This window comes from Aulonocara stuartgranti (genome assembly GCF_965226115.1).
Source record: "Aulonocara stuartgranti genome assembly, chromosome: 20".
Lineage (NCBI taxonomy): Eukaryota > Metazoa > Chordata > Actinopteri > Cichliformes > Cichlidae > Aulonocara > Aulonocara stuartgranti.
In genome coordinates, this window is record NC_138956.1 from 17,484,042 (window position 1) to 17,507,401 (window position 23,360).

General features: G+C 39.2%; 1 protein-coding gene across 5 annotated transcripts; it reads left to right on the top strand.

Annotated features, from left to right (window-relative positions):
- rbbp8l (retinoblastoma binding protein 8-like) lies at nt 1–23,139 on the top strand. Of its 5 annotated transcripts, none has more exons than XM_082519349.1 (15): nt 2–145; nt 5,399–5,474; nt 5,585–5,627; nt 12,309–12,404; nt 12,941–13,053; nt 13,246–13,321; nt 13,503–13,681; nt 13,762–13,805; nt 15,895–15,971; nt 16,938–17,664; nt 17,763–17,859; nt 17,975–18,042; nt 18,212–18,359; nt 20,834–20,914; nt 22,316–23,139. In XM_082519349.1, exons 2-14 carry the CDS (start codon nt 5,414–5,416, stop codon nt 20,887–20,889), a joined length of 1,785 nt encoding a protein of 594 aa, XP_082375475.1. In that variant the 5' UTR covers nt 2–145; nt 5,399–5,413; the 3' UTR covers nt 20,890–20,914; nt 22,316–23,139. The 5 variants fall into 5 exon arrangements, with proteins under 5 accessions (XP_082375477.1, XP_082375475.1, XP_082375476.1 ...); XM_082519350.1 differs by having other exon boundaries at nt 22,815–23,139; XM_082519351.1 differs by having other exon boundaries at nt 1–145; nt 17,978–18,042; nt 20,834–23,139.
- The last annotated feature ends 221 nt before the right edge of the window (nt 23,140–23,360 follow it).

The window sequence follows — 23,360 nt, forward strand, 5'->3', positions numbered from 1 at the left end:
TGTATGTGGGGCGTTCTCTTTCAACTCATTCTATTCTCATTCTTTTCTTTATCACACTTGGTCTCCCGCCGCCTGCATTTCACTACGTCCAGCTGTGGAAAAGAAGCGTTGGCGGCTGAGAGAGAGGCAGTCACTGGCTGTTTTGGTAAGTGGGAATTGATTTGGCTCTGAGTTGTTGCCTGAGGACGAGGATAGACTTGCTGACAAGTGAGCGGCTTTGGCAGGGATTGAGCCAACACAGAGAACAGGAAACAATCATGACCTTACTTTGGGGGCAATTACACATTTACTTCACATTGTGTTACACAATGTATTCATTTACAACCCATAAATATAAATAAATACAAAGGCACAGGGTTCTTTCATAAGGACACCTCTAGGGTTTATTTTAGGAGTTCAGAGAAAAGATATGTATTTAGAAGCTTTGTGGTCTTGAATTAAAATGTCTCTGTAATCATTCAGAATTAGTTCAATCTAAGTATATGGTCTTATTACATGCACGGTTAAAGCTAGCTTAGCAAGCAGAAACCCTGCCTGCTCTTATTTGTTTCGAACAGCATCAGCTGACATTGTGCGACAGCAGTGACTGAGGACTGAACCACAAAACTTCCTGTCTCTCTCACACACACACACACAGCTCACCTCTGGTTTTGAACAGAAAATGTCCTGTGCTGATGGGAGGTGTTTTTAATCCCTGTGTTAAAGCTGCAGTAGTGAAATGTGCCTCCAGTGTGCTCTTTATCTCTCTCTTAAGGTGTGTGCCATCTAGAACTACGTGTTTGCACATAACGTGCTAATGCTTCTGTCAACAGTCAGAAACGTGTGATGCAGTTAGCTCGTCAGAGCTAGTAGCCTGGAAATTCAGTGTAATTTCATAAATAATAATTTGTGTGTGTGTGTGTGTGTGTGTGTGTGTGTGTGTGTGTGTTTACATGCATGCGTAGGTGTGTGCATGTAGGGGTGTGTGTGTGTGTGTGTGTGTGTGTGTGTATGTGTAAGAGTGAATAATGATCTACCGATAGCAGAGCAGGAACATAAAAGCAGACAGGTCTTTTCTTGCTCTGCTGAGGTGATGTGAACAGCCAGTTGCCTAACATATCCTGACACGTTGAGAGAGCCGAATCCACGCCGATCAAAATGCTAAATCACAGTATTTGTGCTGTTAGCGATCATGTCTATGCATCTGCATAAATATGCAAACTTGTATGATTCATGTTAAATCTTTTCACACTCACTGTGCCAGTAAAATGCAGTGAGGTAAATTGTGGTATGAAAAATGGGTTTGATAATAGGGTTTTTGTTAAGGTCCCAGGTCTAAGGCTAGGGTTTTTGTATTATTAAATGAATAAGCAGAGGGAGAGCCGAATGTCTGCTGGACAACAGAGTCCTTTAAATGCATCCGTTTTAAATCATCAGACAACCGAGGAAAGCAAACCAAATTTTTACAAGGAACTGGAAGAAGATACCAACAGACTCTTCATCAAATCAAGGATAACCAAACTGACGTATTTGTTTTTGTTTTAATGCTTTAAGATCTTAGACTCAAGCTAAAGGTTTGATTTTTGTTTGTTTGTTTTTTAATGTAAATGGATTTTGATCTATGTCACTTGCCATGACTGCTTTCTTTGTTTCTTGGTTGCCAAGACTCAGGAGAACTTCTTTTTGAAAGAAAATGTCATATTTAAATAGCCGATGGAGTTTGAATTGGGGTCATTGCTAATGATGCCCTAGGCCTCAAGGAACTGTGCTATACTGGAAATAAAAAGATTATATGAAAATGTTGGGATATGCAGATTGATGGCAAAAGGAAATTTGTTTTTAAACTTAGTTTGCAGCATGTCAGCTTTGAATTCCATCAAAAATATCAGGAAACTTTTTTGAAAGGACAGAAGAGATAGCCACCTAGACAAGTATGTATAGGTAGCTATCTCTTCTGTCCTTTCAAGTTTAAGTCTGACTTTTGTTTCAGCCAAAAGATGAGCATCTCATTTTGTCAGTTAATAGCTTTCATTCCATTTATGTGGTCAAAGGGGCAAATATTCTATAAAAAGATGTGTACATTTACCTAACCCTAACCCTATGATAGACAGGTTAGTGGTGACCTGAGTAAATTTACTACAAAGTAAATTTACATAGTCAGGCTTTCTTATCTGACTTTCATAACATGACTTGACAAAACCTAAAACTCTAGTCAGAGGTAACGGGTATTGCAGTCATAGTTGTTGGTTTCACTGTTCAGCTTTTTGCTTCAGGCACTGTCACATCAAAAAGAGCTTCTGCACAACATGATCCCTATAAGTGCTGCCTACGCCAATCAGATGGTAATTAAATGATGATAAAAAGAACAAACATAATAGTTAATTGCAACACTTTGACAAATAAAGTAATGTTGCAGCGATGTGTTTATCTTGGGATTTAGAGCACAGAGCAATAAAAAACTGTAAACTTTTTAACGCTGCATATTTATTTCCAATGTGGTTGTTGTACATTAGACCTCTGCAACTTTAAAATCATTTATATATTTTATGCATCACCAACAGACTGCATACAAACTCCTGTATGCAGCTGTAACATTACAGCTGAGCTTCATTTACCTCATTTTAATCAGGTACGGCTTATCAAGTTGCATTTTTAAAAAGTGCTCCTACAGCAGGGAATCTATAACTAAATCAAACTTCAGACATGCTGCACAAAAAAATAATTAATTAAAACATGGCAGTTCCAGACAATTTTAAACTGAAACTTAGAACATAACCAGCTTTTGACCAGTTCATGCGTTCAGCATTAGAAACCAGGGTGATTTAGCCAGGTAAAAAAGGAACCAGCTTTGATGATACAGAAAACTTGACTTTAACCCAGCAAATCTAAGAAGTTGAGCCCATTTCCACCTACTTGGCTCAGCTCGACTTGGTTTTTAAAGTGGTGGCACCTGGTACAAGGTACTTTTTGAGTACCTATTCAGCTCCAAATAGTCGGAGACCATCCGAAAAAGTCACATCCACAGACTGCATGCCACCAATTGGCAGTGACTTCACTCAGTGAGTCATGAGAGCGATTCCTTCACAAAAATCAAGACCGCCATTTTTAGGCAAGGAAATGACGGAAATAGCCGTACAAAAAGCAACGTTCATACTCTGATTAATGATTAATGCATTAGAGAGCAACTTGGGGTTAGTATCTTCCCCAAGGACACTTGGCATGCAGACTGGGGGAGCCAGGAATTGAACCACTAACATTTCGATCAGTAGATGACCTGCTCCCGATCTACAGCCACCATAGCCACGCACTAAAGCATACACAAACTGCTTTATTATGTTTCATACTCTTAATAGGAGCATCATGTACAAAAATCAATACTACGTTATATTAAAGAAGACTTAAAATAGGTAACTGAGATCACAATCTAATTTAATACATAATCGACATCTGTTTTTGTACTAAAGACATCGATTCTTGCTGGCCATTAAAAAAATGCTCTTCAAACACAGAGGCTATGACCCACCACCCGAGTAACTTTTCTTGGTCAGTTTTTTTTTTCAGAACCTTTTACAATGACCTCCCTATCATGTTTCATAAAAAGCTAAATATCTAGCTAAGCTAACTTTTGTAACCTATCACAAAAATATAACCAGAGATAACCAGTGCTAACATCTAATAATTCACATACTGTTCATAATATAAAGTGAATGTGTAAGGTAAGAAATCTCTGAGTTCATGTGTTGGGGAAATTACTTGGTAGTTTTATAAACTACGAAATTCTTCACACAAAAGTTAATCTACAGCTACTCCAGAGAAGTCTAGTATGCTAATGCTACTAATGCTAAAATTACATTGCACCATGAAAATTTAAATGAAATGAAGCCATGGGGCAGAGTTGTTGAAGCTATGTTAGGAAAATTGGTGACAATCAGTGAGCAGCAATATGGCAGAAAGAGTTTTCTGGGGTCTATGATATTTGCAGATGGCATTGTGATCTGTGGTGAGAGCAGAGTCTGGAGAGGTGTTGATTTGCAATAGAAGCGCAGGAGTGAGAGTGAAAGGGAACGTTTATAAGACACTGCTGAGTCATGCTCTGATGTATGGTTTAGAGACGCTGGCACTGACAAAAGAAAAATAGGAAGCAGAGCTGGATGCGGCAGACTTGAAGGTTTTTTAAGGTTTTCATGTGGTAGTAACCAGGATGGACAGTACTAGAAACGAGTATATCAGAGGGACAGCTCAGGCTGAATGGCTTCATATACGAGTTTATTCATTAAGTGTCCAAGCCCACCTATGTTTGATCCACTCATAGAAAGCACCACTAACACTGGATACCAGCAGCTAACAGTGGAAAAGCAGTGCTTACCAAGAGAAGGTCCTAAACAACAAATATCAGTATCACTGTCACGGAACAGAAGTGAGCTTCAATGACTCCTTTCACAAAGTTTTACAGCTTCCTGAAGACTAAATAGATGTGGACACATACTGACAGCTGAGGTAAACAGTGGACTGACAGCATACACTTACTATAGATAAACCCTCAAAGGCCAAGTGTATATATTACCATGCGCCTTCACAATAGTCATGATAAAAGAAAAAGGGTATGGCTCTGATTAAAGGAGGGTCAAATACACCACCCCAAAACTGTTATAGTGTGAGTAGTGTGACACTATGTCAAAGTATGTCGCACTAGTGTCACACTATAGTGTGAGTAGTTAAGTATACATAAAAATGGAGGCATACGTATTTGAACTACATTAATAATAGGTCTTTGATTACTCAGTAAACTCAACAGACAAATTCAACGTATTCATTGGCATAGCTATGTAGGTTTATGACCTTCCCTACTCTTTTCCAATCATGGAATATATTTTTGTGTAGTCTCTCTGTCATTGAGGTCATACTTCTTTAGTTTGGTGCATTTCAGGAACCAGAACTGAACCAAGACGAAATGGTATAATGTCTACAAAACCCTAATGATGAAGAATTAAGTTCCCCAAAAAAGCAATATGTATTAGTATCACTTGTTGTTTACAAAGTATTTACAGTGGTAAAACTGTAAGTTATTGCAAGTACATGAGCACTCAAAAGTTTCAAGGCTGTTTTTCATATACTAGAAACACATACTGCAGAACTAAATCCCATGCCTCGCAGGACCGGTTGAACTAGTTTTAATCAGACCTGAAATAAGTAAGAATTTGCTCCCACATGTGAATAACAACAAAGTGTCCTATGCTCAGTTCTCACATGCACAGAAAGTCCTCCGGCTATAACGCCTGTGCACTTCAACTGACTTGTTTTACTGTTTTAGTAAAGTTTTAGTTAAAAACATTCGATTTAGAATGTGTTATGTTATTCATAAAAAATAGCTAAAATTAACAACTCTAACTAACTAAAATCTTGCATGTTCTGTGCAAAGGTGATTGCTGTAGAAATGGAGTGTTTCAATGACCTCCTCCACAAACTGAAGGAGGTCCACGAGCGAGAACTAGAAGGTAAGTGGAATAAAAAAAAATTAAATGATTGCAATGGGTATCCAAGAGTTCCATAAGATAATTCCAACACATGTGCTCCTTAAAAGGTCTTTTATATTTTTTTCTTCAAGGATGGCAGGTGAAAGTTCAAGAGCTGTCCAACAAGAAAGGCTGGTGAGTCATTGTGATATGGGCAATCACATTTAGACAGTGCTGAAAATATGTATAAAAAGGTTCATCCAGAGTAGGCCTCAAGTCTTTGTTGACTAGACAGGCAGGTAATCAGACAGGTAGGCATGCTGGTCCTATGCCCCCCGCAAACATCACATTTCACAAACTTGGAAGGAAGCTCATGTTGCAACAAGTTATTCTGTGAGATAATGACTCACAAAATATTTGCTTAATTTCTGTGGAAAAGTAAGTAAAGAGAACTTTTTCTTTTAAAAAAAACAAAATATTCGTATATGTATTTGTTTATGCAGTTTATTTGTTTATTTTTGTGATTTTTCAAAAGTATGGCTGATTGTGTGGTGATATATTCAAAAATGTGACTTTTATTCTTTTTTTTCCCCCCCTTAAAATGCTCTATCTACTTGTCTTGAGACACTTTAACATATAAATATATAATGTTCATACATACATTTTTGTTAACTGGCAGGTCATTCTCAGGCACACACTGAGTTCTTTATTTTTCAACACCACGTGCAATATATACAAGGTGGGGGGAATAGTTCCAGGGGTCCATGGGTAGACAGGGAAAAAGGTGTTCCACTCGCTTCATTCCTCTCACTCTGCTTTCTGCTCACTCACTGTGCTCCTGAGATCCTCTCCCCTCTGTATTGACACGTTTTGCCAGACTGTCACACTCACGTTCAGGCATCCAGGGAAACAGGGGTTACAGGCCGGTTCCAGGGAATCTGCTCTGGAGCAAGGCGGCCCAAGTGGCTCACCAAGCGCAGCGGCACCGGCAGAGGTTATGCTGCACAGAGGTGACCCTGTGCTCCTATTTCCGAGAACAGGGGGAGGTTGGACCCCCAGGAATGCTTCAAAGGGCGACATCCCCGTGGCAGATGGGAGGCTATTGTGTTCATACAAGAGCCACGGCAGTTGTTCACTCTAGGCGGCTTGGTTTTGAGAAACGACGATAGAGCAGCCTCCATTTCTTGATTGGTCCACTCTGTCTCCTCTGGGGGTGACAACCAGAAGATAGACTGACCTTTGCGCCCAGGGTGGAGCAGAACTCCCTCCATACCCGAGAGTTAAATTGGGGTCCTCGGTCTGAGACGATGTCCTCTGGAATGCCATGGAGCTGAACACGTGTGTGGTGAGCAGCTGAGCCATTTCTATGGCTGTGGAGAGCTTTGGGAGGGCGACAAAGTGGGCAGCTTTGGAAAACCAGTCGATTATTGTCAGAATAGTGGTGTTACCTGCGGAGGGTGGCAGCCCAGTGATGAAATCGAGAGAGATGTGGGACCACGGTCGGCCAGGCTTGGGAAGAGGCTGAAGTAATCCGGACGGAGACTGCTTGGAAAGTTTGTTTGGAGCACAGGTGATGCAGGCGGTCACATATTCCCTGGTGTCCTTTGCCAGTGTGGGCTACCAGAAGTAGCGCTGGACCCCAGGGTGGCAGGTAAAATGTGCTGTGTGGGCCAGACCCAGGGTTGGGGTTAGTTTCTTGTGCCTCCCACATAATTGACTCGATCTCCCAAGTTACTGCTCCAACCGAGCAAGAGGCGGCTTCAGGATCAGGGATCAGATCCTGCGGAGGCATCCAGTTTCACATTCCACGAGCCAGATCTGTAAGTGATAGAAAAATTAAAGCAGGTAAAGAACAGTGCCCACCTGGCCTGTCGAGAGTTAAACCTTTTGGTACTCCATGTTTTTGTGGTTAGTTCAAACGCTAAATGGCTGTGCAGTGCCTTCAAGCCAATGTCTCCATTCCTCCAGGGCGAGCTTAATGGCAAGAAACTCCCCATCTCTGATGTCATAATTGCTTGCTGGGGAGAGATGATGAGCGTAAAAATCCCATGGGTGGAGCTTACCGTTTCTCTATTGTAACAGTCTGATGCATCCACCTAGTTCATGACTTGAGGACTGAGATCTGGCTGTCGTACAATGGGAGCCATGGGAAACCACTCCTTGAGATGGGAGAAGGCTTTTCGAACAGGCTGAACCCACTGAAAGGAAACTTTGGGAGAAGTATACTAGAATCTAGTAGAGCGATTTTGCTAGAGTCCCTTATAAACCAGCAACAAAAATTGGCAAACGAGAAAAACCGCTGGAGCTGTCGGCAGTTAGTGGATTCGGGCCATTCAAGCACAGCTTGTATCTTTACTGCGTCAGGATTCAGGTTCCCCTGCTCAATAATATACCTGTCATGGTCTGGGTGGGTACCTGCAGGTCTCCAACAGCGGCCCCTCCTCCTTTAGGCGGAGTTCGGTTGCTCCTCCCTGGCTGACCACCTGTGAGCAATTATTCCGGCAGTATATCAGACCTGCGCTCTCAACCATTCATCGCCTGAGTATCTGCTATCCCCATAGGTAGCATCTGGAGTGGAGGTCTTGTCTCCCTCACTCCCGCCTTCCTGGACCTGGGCCGCTTGCTGCTGATACGACGTGGCCTGGCGGCCCACCACTCACTTGCCTGCCTCCCCACGCCTCGACCGCTTCGACCACGACCACGCCTTCCGCCCCACCTGTCACCTCCCCCTGAAACCAATGCCCCGGCCCCTACCTAGTCCTGTTTCCACCTCCCCGCTGCCTCTGCTGTTCAGCCGTCTCCTAGAGGTGTCTAGGTCACCCTCCGTTATCTTAGATTATCCTACGCCACCACACTAGTGGCGCGTAGTTTTCTTGCTTGTGTTTGCCTGTGGGCGGAAATAAATCCTTTGTTCCCTTATCGTCTCGCTTCCGGGTTGGTTTCTGCACCTGTGTCCATCTCTGTTCCCTCGTGCCGCTGGGCCTTGACAGTACCCCAGAAAGGCCACCAAGTCCACATGAAATTCACACTTCTCCCCCTTCACATATAGCCTACTTTCCAGTAGGCGTTGGAGGAATTGCCTCACATGGATTTCTTATTTTCTTATATCTACATTAGGTTACTTAATAAAAAGAGTTTGTAAATATAAATTCACATCAACATTAAAAAAAAATTATACAACATTTTTGTAATGTTCAACCTTACATTTCTGAAGCTGTAAATAGTAACATTAAACAAAAGTAAAGACAATGACTCGTTTAATAAAAAGAAACAGAAATCATTAATATTTGTGGATTTTAGCTCACAATTAGCACAGTTGACAAAACTGTGTCTTCCAACAAAGGCTTTCAAATAATGATCATGTTGGATGCAGTGCACATGTGGAATATTTAATAGAATTCAAATATATTTTTTGAGCCAGTCAGTGAAAATACAACACACTATTAATGTTAAATCAGTACTCTATCAACACATGGTGCAACACAAAACAACACTATATCTACGTTATTACATGACGACAAATATTAACAAGGAACAATTATGTTTCTGCAGTTTCTTTGCATTAAAACACACAGGCGTTAAATTTAAAGAAAACAAGAAATGTTTCCATGTGGCTGGTAAGCTGCTGAGGGTTCTAGTTAGCTAAAACATAAGTAGAAAGGTCCACACTGCAAAATGTTATAGATAACAAAAACATAGCACTGGCATCAATGCATTGACTGCTTGGGGGTATAACCCAGCCATAACTAACATATGCAACATTAGAGCACTAATTTTATTGAATTTGATTTTTCATGTGGTGAACCTAAACAATCCTGCTAACTTGGTAAACATCTCCTGATCTTTCACTATGACCGGTATTGAAATAGTTTATTACTTTGCTCCATTCTGCTCCTTATTCTCATTTGAAGTTAAGCCATCATAGTTTACCTCTATTTCTTCTTCCAATGTTCTTTCAATGCATACTGATGTTTAAGTCATTGAAAATCATAACATGACTGTCAAGTTTTGTAGATCGGACTCACGCGCAGACCACTCGTGTCTTCAAAAGGTGCATTTATTTGTAGTGTTCCTCTACAGTGGAATTCATATATACATATAGTGATGTCAAGGGGAAAAGGGGCCGGGGTTCCAGGGTCCAGGAGTGAAAGAGGCAGGAGTCCAGGAAGGGAAGGTTTTCATTCAGCCCTCGCACATCTCCTCTCCTTTCCTTTATCTCTCTTGCTTCCGTTCAGTCGCCATGCACAGGGAAAGAACAGGTCCAGAGGCGATCTATACACAGGCAGAAAAAAAACATTAGTTTCCTGGTTCAGACAGGCTCACAAACTGACTTTACAAAATACAGGACGACTGACGCTGATGGCTCAACGATCCAGCGACGAGTAGAGCAGACTCGCCCTCTTAAGAAGGGTTCCAATCTCTTATGATCAGCAACAGATGTGCTGATCACCTCCAGGTGTGTAGGCCAGGGGCAGGAGCCCATACTGAGCTCCGCCCCGGCAGGAGAAAGAGAGAATGGAAGAGGGCGAGAGAGAAAGGGAAACAAAAACAAAGCACCTGACAGCTGTCAGCTGTCGAGGAGCGGAGACCATGACAATGACACTGTATAAGATGGATTTCCTTCAGTATTCTAGATAGGTGCAGCAATCATTTTATTTCAGGATGTGCAAAATAATTTATGTCACTATGTATGTGACTGTACTTTATGTACTTTTCTGTGAAGTATTTTTGTTATTTTCTTGCACAAATTAATAAATACATTGCTAAATATGCAGCATCACAAAAAGAAATTCAGAATTATGAAAAACTCAAGGCCCTGCCTAACACTTTCCACTTTATTTGTTTATTTATTTATGTACTTTTTTCGCCTGTCTCGTTTGGTTCTTTTGCCATCAGAATTATTGTCTAAAGGCAAAGAAAGATGCCAAACAGATTTACTTTACCAAATGGACCATCCCAGCCTTGCCGTATTGGTCTATTTGATTCACCTTTGCTTTTATTGTTTGTTTTTTTTGTTTGTTTTTTTCACTTGCTGCACACGGGACAGACATGACTGGGGGAAAGAAAAGGGAGAAAGAGGGAAAGAAAAACAGCGGGGAAGAGAAATGGTGATAAAGGGCAAAAAACAAAAACCAACAAAATAAACAGACAAAAAATACATTTATCAATCACCTGGATCACCTGTTGAGAAAGAAAAAAGAGAAAACAAGCAAAAAAAAACAGAGCAATATAATAAACAACATCATCGCGATGATCTGTGTGAATATAACAGTAAATACTAAATATTGAATATTATTGTGCAGCATGCAGGATTGACAGCGCACAGTGTGCTTTGAGGTAGGAGCCAAAAAGGGTGTAGTTTGTGTCTGTGAGCACCCGCGTGTACACCTGTGAGCATGAGTGCGCTTGTATTTGAAAGGTTCCTTCATGTAATGAAACAGCAAATTGTATTGATATGACTGCAGTATTTAAAAAGACAGCTGCTTAGTTTTAATGTGAGCATCATTATTGATCAATTAGCCCAGTGGTCTTCCCCACATTCTCCAACCACACACACCCATATATAAACTGCAATAAATTACAGATAGCAATAAAATAAACTATTAAGTCTTTTACGCTATGTCCACACCTACACGGGTATTTTTGAAAACGCACATAACACACATAACCAGCGTTGCGAATCACCGAAAACTGATATATTTTTTTCAAACTCCTGCCAGGTTGGAGATTTTCAAAAATTTCTTTTTTGCGTTTACGTGTGGACAATGAATGCGGAGTTCGTCATGCAATGTCAAAGGTGTGTGCTTTTTTCACATCAGCTGTGCTCCACATTATTGTTTACATGAGATGAATTTCTAGAACGGCGGATATACAAAATACTGTTACTGTTAATTCTACTCTCTGCAGTTTTTACACGCTTACATATACACACTCAATTACTGTCCCTCCATTTAGAAAGACAGAGGCGTCATGGTGTAATTAGTTTATGTGTAGCTGTTTTTTTCCTGTGTAATAATATTCAAGATTGCCATCAATACTTTTTCCTCAAAGAAGCCCCTCTGTGAAAAACTGGGTTCAGAAACATAAACAACTGTGGGATACTGTTTGTCTGTGATTTGGAGAGCCCAGCGTGTGCTCCTGACGCAGGGAAACCAATTCTGCCGGGGATCACTACCTTGGCACTTGTGCAGATGAAGCCAAAGGCAAGATATGCTTCATCATATTTTGTAGTCTTTGGCTTGGAAGGAAGTTGGTTTGGAAACATATTTGCAAACCCCCCCCCCCCAGGCAATGGCTCTGGCCACAAAGGGACCTGCCCCCCACTTTGGGGACCTCCAAATTAGCCAATCTAATGGCAATTTTGGTCTGCATCATTTATAAAAAACAGCAGTTTCAAAAAAAAAACATAACCATGTGGTGGCACTTACACTAGATGATAAAGGATCCAATTTCTGTATCACAATCTCTTTCTTATTTGGTAGTATCCTGAACCAGTCGCTCTGCAATGTTTCCCCATGGCACATCCATGTTTCTGCCTATAGTACTACTCGCCCTTGAATGTCAAATATTTAGAATGAAGATACAGACCTCTCTTATGAACTACCTACACTGCTTCAGTGACTGGAACACAAGTAAAGAGAGATGTAACATAATGAAAGACCATTGTTTCATCCACCTCCATAATAACCTATATGATGCATATACAACTTACATTTATAACATAACTACCTTTCACTTGGAAAGAGGAACATTATGTAGGCTGGTACGGAAATACAAGCTTACGATAATATTTAAACTATGAGGAAATACAATCTTTCTGAAACACATTTTTTTAGTATTGAAGCCTAACCACCTTGTGTTCTTTTGCGTCAATAGTGACACAAAAAGAATGGAAGAACTTTTTACCAGAAACCAACAGATGAAAGAACAACACAGATTACTCACCGAAAACATTAAGGTTCTGGAAAACAGGTATCAATGTTACATTGCATTTTTCTTTTCTTGTATAAAACACTAGAAATAAAGTTGTTTGCTCACTAACAAAAAGTGATCTAATGTTTATGGTAATTTCTTTTTATTGGAAAGAGATCGCATATAACATAAAATTAGCATCAAAATTCAACAGGTACTTATTAATTACCTGTAACTGTAAGTTATATAAAATTGTTCTCTCTAGTTTTTGTGTAAATTGATTAATATAGACTGATTAATACAGAAAGGCAACATGCTGGATTTAGACTCATGACCATTTTGCTATGAAGCTGCAGTCCTAACCAGCACTCCACAGGGGTGCCTTCTGCTGGCTTACTTCCATAATCCAAAGACATGCTTGAGGTTAGGTTAACTGGCAATTCAAAAACCAACTAACCCAACTAATGACTAATTACAGCTGTTTTTAGTTTTGTCAAAGAAAAAAAACTCATTTCAATTGTTGCATAATGTGAGCTACTGTCACATCAGCCTAGTTATTAGGTGTGCTACTAAGTGACTTCTTCCTGCCTGCGCAGGCTTAGGGCTGGGCTGTGTGACAGATGTACGGTCACTCAAGAGGTAGCCAAGAGAAGACAACAGGAATTTGAAGCCTCCCAGATTCAGAGTCTCCAGCACATCTCTCTACTTGGTATTCTGTTCTTACTCAATAATCCATCTATCCATCTTGCATCTCTACGAAACTCCTTTACAGTGAATTTCCTGTCTGTTCTTTAACCTTTGACACCATTAATGTTTCCCCAGTTTATTTTCTACTAAAAATGCTGTTTAAGGACAATTCTATTGATGTGTACTCTGATCATGTCGTTTGCTTGTGTTGCAGCTGGAGAGATGAACAACCTGAAAAAAGAGAACAAGAAACTTAAAGATGAAAACAGAAACTTAAAAGCAGCACTTGAGTGAGTAGATGCTATTTAACGATATGGTTGTTCTAATCTTTAATTTAAAACTAATGCTGATACATCTTATATTAGTATTTTCTGTTTATGAGGAACATTGTTTTAGGCATATTTGTATTTTTTGATGCACGACAAAATTTAAAACCGTCGTCATTCTGTGCCTGTGTGTGTGTTTGTGTAGCAAAGGTCACAGTGACAACTCTTCTAATAGTAGCACCACCACAGAGGTCAAGCCCAACTCTTCCCCTGCCCTTTCACCCGCATCTGGAATCCTGTCCAATACAACAACCAGCAGGCCAAGCAACAAGCCAGCAGATGGCAACATTTCAGTAAAGCCTGATGTCGAACTGAAAACTGAAGGTAAAAATGAACAATAGTGGTGATTATATTCTGTCATCTTACTTAATAAATACATGCAGTTTCTGGCTTTGATCAAACAGAAACTGAAGGCAGACAGTTAAGAGGAATCAACCGAAGCCAGTTTGTAAGTTTGTTTTTTCATAATTTTTTATCATACATTTGTTTTGAATAATAATCAATTTCAGTATTCAATTAATTGCTAGTTGCACTATTCTATTAAGCAAAACGATTCAGATCACAACTTGTAGCACCAAGTGTAAATAATCCAAATTTGCAGATAGGTATGAAAGAATAAGATATAAGATCTAAAATAATATTAAAGTGAAGAGAACAAATGGGAAACAATTACCACCAGAAAAATATGTATGCTTATTTTCCATCATCTTAAGGGACAGTGATGCCATTTGAATTACATGAGAGAAGCATGTGGCACAACCTAAAACTTGTTGTGTTTTTCTACGGAATTTAATGATATTTGAGCTCAAAAGAAGCAAAATGTATTTCTGCTAAAATCAAGACACACATGTTTAAGTTGTTTTTTGTACGATTACACTGTTAGTGACAACAACTTACCCAGTAACCAGTGATGGAACATTAGCTCTAAGATGTCATAAAAAGCTTTCAAGTGTTATTATTGTATCTATGATTCTATGCATACATGATAGATAAATAAGAGATGTAGAACTGCCAAACATCCCTCATCTTACCATTGACCAACCATGAATGGGTTATAATCAGAATCAGAATCAGAATACTTTATTGATCCCTAGGGGAAATTCTTTTTCGTTACAGTGCTCCATTATAAACAGCCATTAACAAAGACAGACAATACACTAACTAAGAATAGCACAATATATACAGGCATATATATACATAAAGGTCACTTATTAATAAATAGCTGAAAAAGGAAGAACATGTGCAAAAAGGGTGTAGCTGTTGCCATAAACAGTGTGTTAAGTGGATATGTTGTACAGGGAGATGGCCACAGGCAGGAATGATTTCCTGTGTCGTTCAGTGGTGCTTTTCAGTCTCTCACTGAACATATAAAACCCTACAAGAAGATGTATTGTTCACCTTAATTATTTTTTCATTAAGATGAATGCTTAAATTTATCATTATTTATATTTATATTGGTAATTAGTTTTTTTCCTCTGCACCAGTTAACATCAACATTTTTCTCAAGCCTTTTATATTACAAATTAAAACCCCTACAATACTAAAGAGCACTTGGCAGTAGTGGGGAGGAAGAACCCCCTTTTAATGAAAAGAGACATTCAGCAGACACTTGGTCAGCCATCTGCTCTGACTGAGTGAGGGGAAAGATCAGCTATGTTTCTTTTTATCCGTCAGTATTAGTCTGTTTTCAGTGGATTTTCCAAATCATTTGAGCTACAGATGTTGATAGAGCCACATGTCAAAAAATGTGTTGCTTTCATATCACCATCATTATACTGTATGAAGGAACTTGTAAGACTGTGTTGTACCTAACCCCTCTATGTGGAGTTTTTCTTAAGCTTAGCTAACATTTTAGTTACAGGTTCCAAAGGACATTTTGGCAATAGGCTGGTTATTATGATAATATAAGGTTGTACTTGGTGACGCAGCTCAGTAATGAAAAAGCAAATACAGAAAAGTCCATTAGTCCATTTTCACACTAACAATGACACTTTAAATAAGAAGCTGCCTATACACATGTACACTGCTTCTTTACAACACTCCGTCATTGAGTCTCATATCATAGATTTATGATTGTTCCCTTTCTTTCTGGAAGTTCCCATTGCCTTTTACCTGCAACTTGTACAAGCTTAGCACATGAAATACTATGAATCAGACTGATTACATTATATTTTCTGGTCTCCTCTGTAAAGCATTATTCTCAAAATCGAGCCAAAATGTTGCTTTAGGTAGTGCACACAGTAAGCTAAAGACTGAAAATAGTGAAATCCTAGCTCTCCTCAACCTTAAATATTAACATATTTTGTCTTATTCTATTTATACTGTGATGGGTACAAAGACAGCTACCTAGGTAGCTTAGTTTATTTTCTTTCTTTTTTTTACTTTATGCTAAGCTAACTAGCTACAGATTTTGCATTTACAAATTAGATAAACCAAAAATGTTTGAGGATAATTCAAATTGTTCTCTGAACTGACAAAACATTGGTTAATGTAATATGGTGACTTCTTTTGCTGCATGCCCTTCTCTGCTCAAACAGGATGCTCTTCCATTGTCAGCCCTCACATTGCCGTCATGGAAGAAAGAACACTTTGTGACTCGTGCTGGAGAGAAGAGGTAAGACATAGGAAATCACGAAATGGGCTAATCTGCCACTGTATGAGGATATGTACTGTGAGTAACAGCAGATTCATCAAATTAGTGATTATGTGCTCCAAAGTCAATACTTTTTTCTACATATAGAGTCTGAATATTACACTTTCCCACATTTCTGCACCAGTATTGATCCATAAAGGTTAAGGAGAACACAAAACTTACAGTTTGCATGCTTTACTTGCCAAAAATGAACAACTACATCACCTTTCAGACATTCCCTCATTCACTCCACTACAATTTTGTTCTTGTATTGAGTCATTATGCCAACATCTGTATGGGGTAATTTAAGCTCAATTTATTTTCCTTTCTTATTTTAATAACAAGAGTCTTGCTGCTGTTTTATAAGGTTTATTCTACTTTGCAATAGAACCTCCCCCCTCCCAACCTCCCACCACTGCCTTATCTGACACTTTCAACCAATCCAACAAATAATCTTTCCACTTCTGCTTAAGATTCGGGACTTTAGTTGTCCAAGATTTGGGCCTCTTTAGTTTTCCTGGCCTGAGCAAACATCTTCCCTCAGATAACACATTTGGGCTTGGGACAGTATACTTGTGCTCCCAGTCGGGGCTATTGATGTGTCACACAAACCTAATTCTTACCATCTGAGAACTGTGAAAATGAAGTTGGGTTTCATTTTACAGGAGCTCCTTAACACATTAGTTATTTTATTCATGATGTGCACCTGTTGCAACATGTTACGGCCTCATAGCCTCATACACCAAACCATTTAGGAACCACTGTCCTCATCCAACCATCCATCCATCCATTCATCCATTTTTACAGTAATTATAGCTATAACAAGGCAAGAGGCAGCTTCTGCTCTAATCATTACTGAAGAAAAATAAGTACTGCATCACATTACCAATTAAACCTTAACTGCCAAAAGATTTTCCTACAGACTTGACTTTCTTTCTCATACCTTAGAATTCAAAATGTTGAAGGACTCGACCAGTGTTCCTCCATGCCTACTAATTCTCTGCTTAGGAGATCTTCTGTCCCAGCTGCTGGAGATGTGCGACCCGGCAGACATGTTGTCCATGCTCCTGTCGCCCGACATCCTCAAGCAATCAACAGCAACTCTGCTTCTCTTCGCTGGTCTCTATCTGAATCATCTGATTGGATTACTGCCGGCACCAATCCAGTAGTGCAAACTTCACCCAATCCACACTCACAACATTTTCACAGCTTGAACCCAATGAGGCAACAGGCCAGCCCCAGAAGGCAGGTTTTTAGTCCTCCGTTTCCTAAGCAGAGCAGCGTTCAGCCCCCTGCCAGAGAGCCAACTGTGGTTTTCCGATTGACAAATCTGCCAGAATATGTGGAGATTCAAACAAAGCCCACAGAGAAAACAGAGAAAAAGGAAAACCTGCTACCCAAGGTTGAGAGGGTGTCTGAAGAAGGGTTAAAAGAGTTAAATGATGGGCCTTTGGACTTATCTGATCGGGGGAAGTCCATATCCAGTCAAGTGCCAAAAAGTGATTCATCCTCAGCCTTACAAGATGGAACAAGAGTTCAAAAGAGCCCTGAATTGGAGGTAAACACAAATTCTTCTGCAGACATAGCAGAATCATCATCTTCATCTATTGTCATTCCTTCATCATCGTGTGCAACGACAGAAGAGCAAGCACCTGACAAGGATCCTAACCACAAGGTAATTTAAGGTCTTCTACTTCTTACAATAAAATTAGAAGAGGCTGAAGTAAAGAGGGGGCAAATTAAATTCATGGTGTGGGGATGTTCTACCTGCAGGTAGTCAGAGAGCAGGATCAGAAAGAGGAGGTGAATGGAAAGACAGATGAAAGCAAGGGGAAGAAGGTGCCTATCCTCACTCTATCATTACGGCCAGGTAAAGTAGGATGTCTCTGTGATTTTTCCTGAAATTCAGTCAAATATTGCTTTTAAACCAAGGTTACTAAAAATTGACAATGCACAAGTGAATAGTTTTTATTATGTTTTTGTAGCAGTAGTGGTGTTGGAGACTCTGAACCCAGCTCTACAAAAGCAAGATTCCTTATCATCAAATGGCAAGGTAATTCGCCCAAACAAAACAGAGAACGTGAAGGTTTTGTTAGCACATTAACTCATTTTGTATTACAATTTTTATTGAAAAAATACAACAACAATCAAAAACAGCTGACTTTAGTTTATATACACTTCTTTCTTTTGTGAACAATTGTGCATCCTTTTCTTTTTAACAGACATCTTCGGCGACAGATGAGCCAGAAACCAGCTCTGATGAGCAGGACGAGGAAGCCAACCGGTCAGGACACAAAAGCAATCAGGGCTCCAAAAGGAAAAGGGCATCTGTGGAGACAGATGCAGACAGAGATTCCAACACAGACAGCAGTAATCACCTGTTTATTTTCAGATATTTTTTCCTTTCTTCAGTTTTGTTATCTCTGTCTTGAGTGTGGGCTTTAAGCAGATTTCTTTTTTTCTTTTTTTTACCTCATGAGGTCTACATACATTTTGACTTCTGTGCCCCTCGCCCCAATTCTAACCCTACATTTCAGAGAAAAAGTACTTTTGATAATGAAAAGACATTTGATAATTAGGAAAAAATGGGAGAGTAACGTCAAAAAGAACTAAAATGATAGGTTTAAGTTTAGGTCATCATCAATGTAGTTCTTTCGGCCTTTTTTACACCATATCTTTGGCTTGGCAATTTATATTAAATAAATTGACAGAATTATTTTTTTTATTATTGTTGCTGTTGTTTGTCATTGTTTACATTTTGCATTTCTAAATATTTTTAGAGTTTTATGTCTGTCAGCCTGTGCATAAGTTTTGTATGTGCTGCCTTACACCATACAGACGTACATACATTTTGCATGTTCTCTCAGTACCTGTGTGGGTTGTTTTCCATAGTCCACATCTTTGAACTATGGGAGGAAGTTTTAATTGATACATCAATTAAAAGTTTAATTAGTTATTCTAAATTGGCCATGGATGGATGCATGGATGGAAAACCTTCTCAACAACTGTCACCTTTATGTCTTAATTTTATCTATTTACAAACACACACAGCAACAAATGACCAAACAACAACAAAAAGACAATGTGGATAGTAAATTGTATCACCTTCAGTATAAGGCTCCATACTAATCACTACGCCATACTTTTCTCTTTTTTTCAAAGGTTTCTTAGAAATAGCTCTCCAGAGATCTAACAGGGATGTTTCACTAGAGTACACTTTGGTCAGAGTAGGGCGAACAGATCGCCTGCTGTCTAAGGGATTGCAGAGCATTTATGTCTCTTTTTTTCTGGTATTTTAGCTCTGTAGTTCTGAAAAGTCAATACTGAATTGACAGTTCAGTTTTCTAAAATCTAAATCAAATCTGACGCAGTGTCTGTGAAAAAAGCAGGGAAGGCTGTTTCCCTAGATGCACCATTTAAGTGAGTTAAACTATACGCACTTGGATTCAAGCGCAAGTTAACCAGTTACAGAGTGTGCCGATGCGTCATCATACCTGAAAAATCAGGAATAAAGCCAAACCACAAATGTTATGCGGGTTTTGATGAGATGTGATGAAAACTGTCACAAAGAAAAAGAGACACTACTACGGCATAGAGTGGAAAACTTTATACTTTGGTCAGCTTGGTACAAAGCGATGGTCCAAGAGTTGGTCTTTATAATTGTGCAGACATACTCAGGCAAATATGGTAGTAGTGGCTGAAATAAGTGTTTACTGCACTATGCAGCCTGTTTGATCATAAAGATCAACAGACTGTGGTAGTAAGCTACCATTTTATCACTTTCCAGAGAGTACAACTTCTGCTTTAATCGTTACCTGGCATAGCCCCAACCCCAGCTCTTAAGCTTAACCCTATGTTTCAAACAAAAAATGTACTTTTTTTGTAAAAAACGTAGAAAAAGTACTTTTCTGAAAAAAATGTTGATAGTTTTTAATCCATGTGTCACGGTACTAGGTCGTGTGACCCAGTGTTTGAGTTTTATGTATTTTTGTATTCATTTTCAATCTAGTTAATTTCTAGGTTGCTGTTCAGACCTTATTTCTTAGTTATTTCTGTCATCTCCCCTTGTACCCAGTCTTCCTGGTTCCTGCGTCTATGTTTCATGTCTATGTGGTTATGTTAAGTTCATGTCATGTTTTATCTCCATGTCTATGTCTCAGTGTTTCCTGTTTTATTTTGTAAGAGTCTGGTGTTCTTTGTTCATTGTAGTTAGTGTTACTCTCCCCTGTATTGTCATTATGTTTCATTTGAGTCAGCTGTGCTCTCATGTGTCTCCACTTCCCCTGATCGCCTCATGTGTGTATTTAAGTCCTCTGTTTTCTGAATGTCGTGGTCAGGTTGTCTGTTATCGCCACCATTGGCTTAGTCATTGTCATAGAACTTAATAGTATTTGTTTCTTAGTGTTTTTTTTAGTTTGTTTAGGGTTCCATGTTTAACTCCTGCTATCATCCAAATAAAGGATCGCTTTCTGTTTAAACCTGCAACTCCTCGTCCACATCTGCTTTTGGGTCCTGTTTCAAAAAACACACCGGCGCACCCCGCTGTGACACCATGTCAGTTAGAATGATTACTTTCTTTGTCTTTCGCCCTGTTGGAGTATGGCATAAATACAACCAGTTGTTTCACAACTGGTTGTATTTCTCAATTGCACTTGTGTCTGACAAGCAGATTTTTTCCAACATATCCAGATTGTTTTTTTGATGATTTAGGATCCGACCTCTCTTTAAGTTAAAAACCTATTACCTTCTCATGAACTACTACTTTCTGTTGAGTTCTAATTCTGTTATTTGTCATTCACACAAAAAAAGCACTCTGAAATGCTTTCTGTTTTTGTTCCCCCCAGACAACCATCGGGAGAGGAAGCTCAAAATCACAATGAGATCAGAGGAAAAGCCCTAGATAAAGAGGATGTCACACTGACTTGGTAATTTTGCAAGAACTCTTCATTAACCATTTCAGAGTAAAAAGTACAACAAGCCAGTACAGGTATAATTTACAGAGGGGAGAAACAGAGTGCAGCCATCATCAGCCAATCTGATTCTGAGTCTAGCCGGATAGTTTTTGATTTAGTTCTGGTTCTCCACATATTGCTAAGGGAAATATCTGACTCTTTAGCTGCTAAACTCTCTGTTACTTTCACAGACAGCTTTCTGCGTGGTAGGAAGTACATTGTGGGTATAGATCTTCATTTCCTTAGAACAGCTCTCTGCTGTGGCTAAATATTAAACTGATAAGAATGGCAAATCAAAACTGTATTTTCAGTGCAGTTGTGAGCCGTAAAATGAATATTTTACTTGCTAAATTCTAACAAAAACTCCAGATTGCTACAGTAACAGAATCTACACCATCGGGTTATTATTATCTGCAGTAAGCAACTGTTTTCATCCAAGTAGTCATGTGATCCAGTCGTCAAAGACTATTTGGTAATGGGCTTCTGCTGATTAAACTGAATTTTTCTGCCAAAATTCTTTTGTTTTGTTTTGTTTTTATCAGCTGTAAATTAAAGTTTTTGTCCACTTGGGGGCAGCAACTGCCCCTAAGGAACATAGGCATTGTGAACATCCAGCAGACACAGTAAAACTTCTGTCAAAGGGAATTCATTCCATTAGTTTCCAGAGAGTGGGGTTTAACTAAGCATGACACAAAAGCCCTGACTGACAGTGAGGATGCAGCAGTATGCCAACTTCCATAGGACACTGGCTAATGTTAAGATTGGGTCAAGCAAGCTGAAGTGGCACCTGGTACCAAACATCCTTTCTGACAGAAGGTGTGCTTTTCAAAAGAGCTACACACTGTAGCAGTCTTTTGTATTTGCAACTTTCTCACCCAAACTCCACCATTTTCTGCCGCGTTATATTTTTAACATCCCTGTGGTCATAACTAGTTCAGGTTTTTCAGGCCATGTTTCCTTCTTAGAGCAGTGGGCTGTAAAGCTCTACAACTTCCCTTTTCACCAGCTGTTATATATGAAGTTTAATGTTTAGCAGAGTATTATATAAGTGGCTGTTGGTTTTGGTTAGTAAACCACAAAGGTTTCATTTTCACCAGGGTATTAAGTCTAAAATGATGAAAAAGATTTGTGCACAAAGAATAAATACAAATAGTACAAACATGTGACATTCTTTATCAGAATAAGTCTTTTCCACATGTCACCATGGAGCTAAAATCTTCATATTTGCTGTGGTCTGAGTGGAAATTTTAATGTAAGCACAGGGTATATCGCAGCTATTAGCAACTGGGTGGAAAACTGAACAGCCTGACAGTCAGGCTTAGAAAGTCAACCATTTTCTAACATTTTCTAACATCTACCAACCCATTTTCACAGTGCCAAACACCCTCGTGTATGACCAGCTGAAGAGACTAAAATCTGCAGAATTCTCTTTTGTTCCTCATCTTCGAGCAAAACAAAACACGGTCTGCGCTGCTAATGCTTAAAGAACTTCAGTCTAAATGTCCTGGCATGCCCGTCACTGCTTGGCTAAAAAAACAAAAAAAAAAAAACACGTAAATCCTCTTATGTGGCTAACTTAGAAGAATATAAGAAAGAAAGTCCGAAGAGTAAAAGAAGTTCCTCTTCCTCTTTTCTCATTTTCAGACAGCACATATTTTGCAAGTATGAACTTTCCACTAACAGCTGTGACAACAACCTTTGCTTAGCTGGGTGATAGATGGGAAGTGTTAAAAGCAGAGAGACAGCTAAAGAAACTCTTGTGATAAAGCACTGTGAAGCTACTGAGTCCATTTTGTATTGATATAAAAATGGATGGACTGGCAGAGTCAACTAATCTCAAATCTACTTATTTTTCCTTCATTTCATTTTTTAGATGTCCCTGTGTATGAACCCAGATTTGCAGTCCTAATGCTGTCATATTGATTTCTCCTGTTTCTGTTATGTGTGTCTGATGCCATTATAGTCCATTAAGTATGGTATTTTATCAATGGTCAGTGGTCTTTCCCTGCCATTTGCATCTCTTGGTTAAAAAAAATGTGATTGACTATCCTACTGTAAGTGTACTGCTATGTTCTGACTTTTAAACTGTCAAGCTAGACGATGTGCTGTTGAGAGTATTTTTTTTACAATACTACACTGTTAGAAACCTTTTAATGAATGTACTGTTACTGATGTTGAAATAAATTTCCATTCTTAAATGTTGGTCCGGTTTGATTAATTATATTTTAGCACCATAATAAATTTAGTAATCACCACAGGACAAATAACAGGAAATAGAATATGTAATAGAAGTCAAATAGAGCATTACATCTAATGTTTGGTTTTCTTAGGGACGTTATGCAAAAGGGCTGTGCTCCATTGATCGACCTCATTGATGAACCTTAACTTACTGTCAGATAGTAGTTATGGTATCATGTAA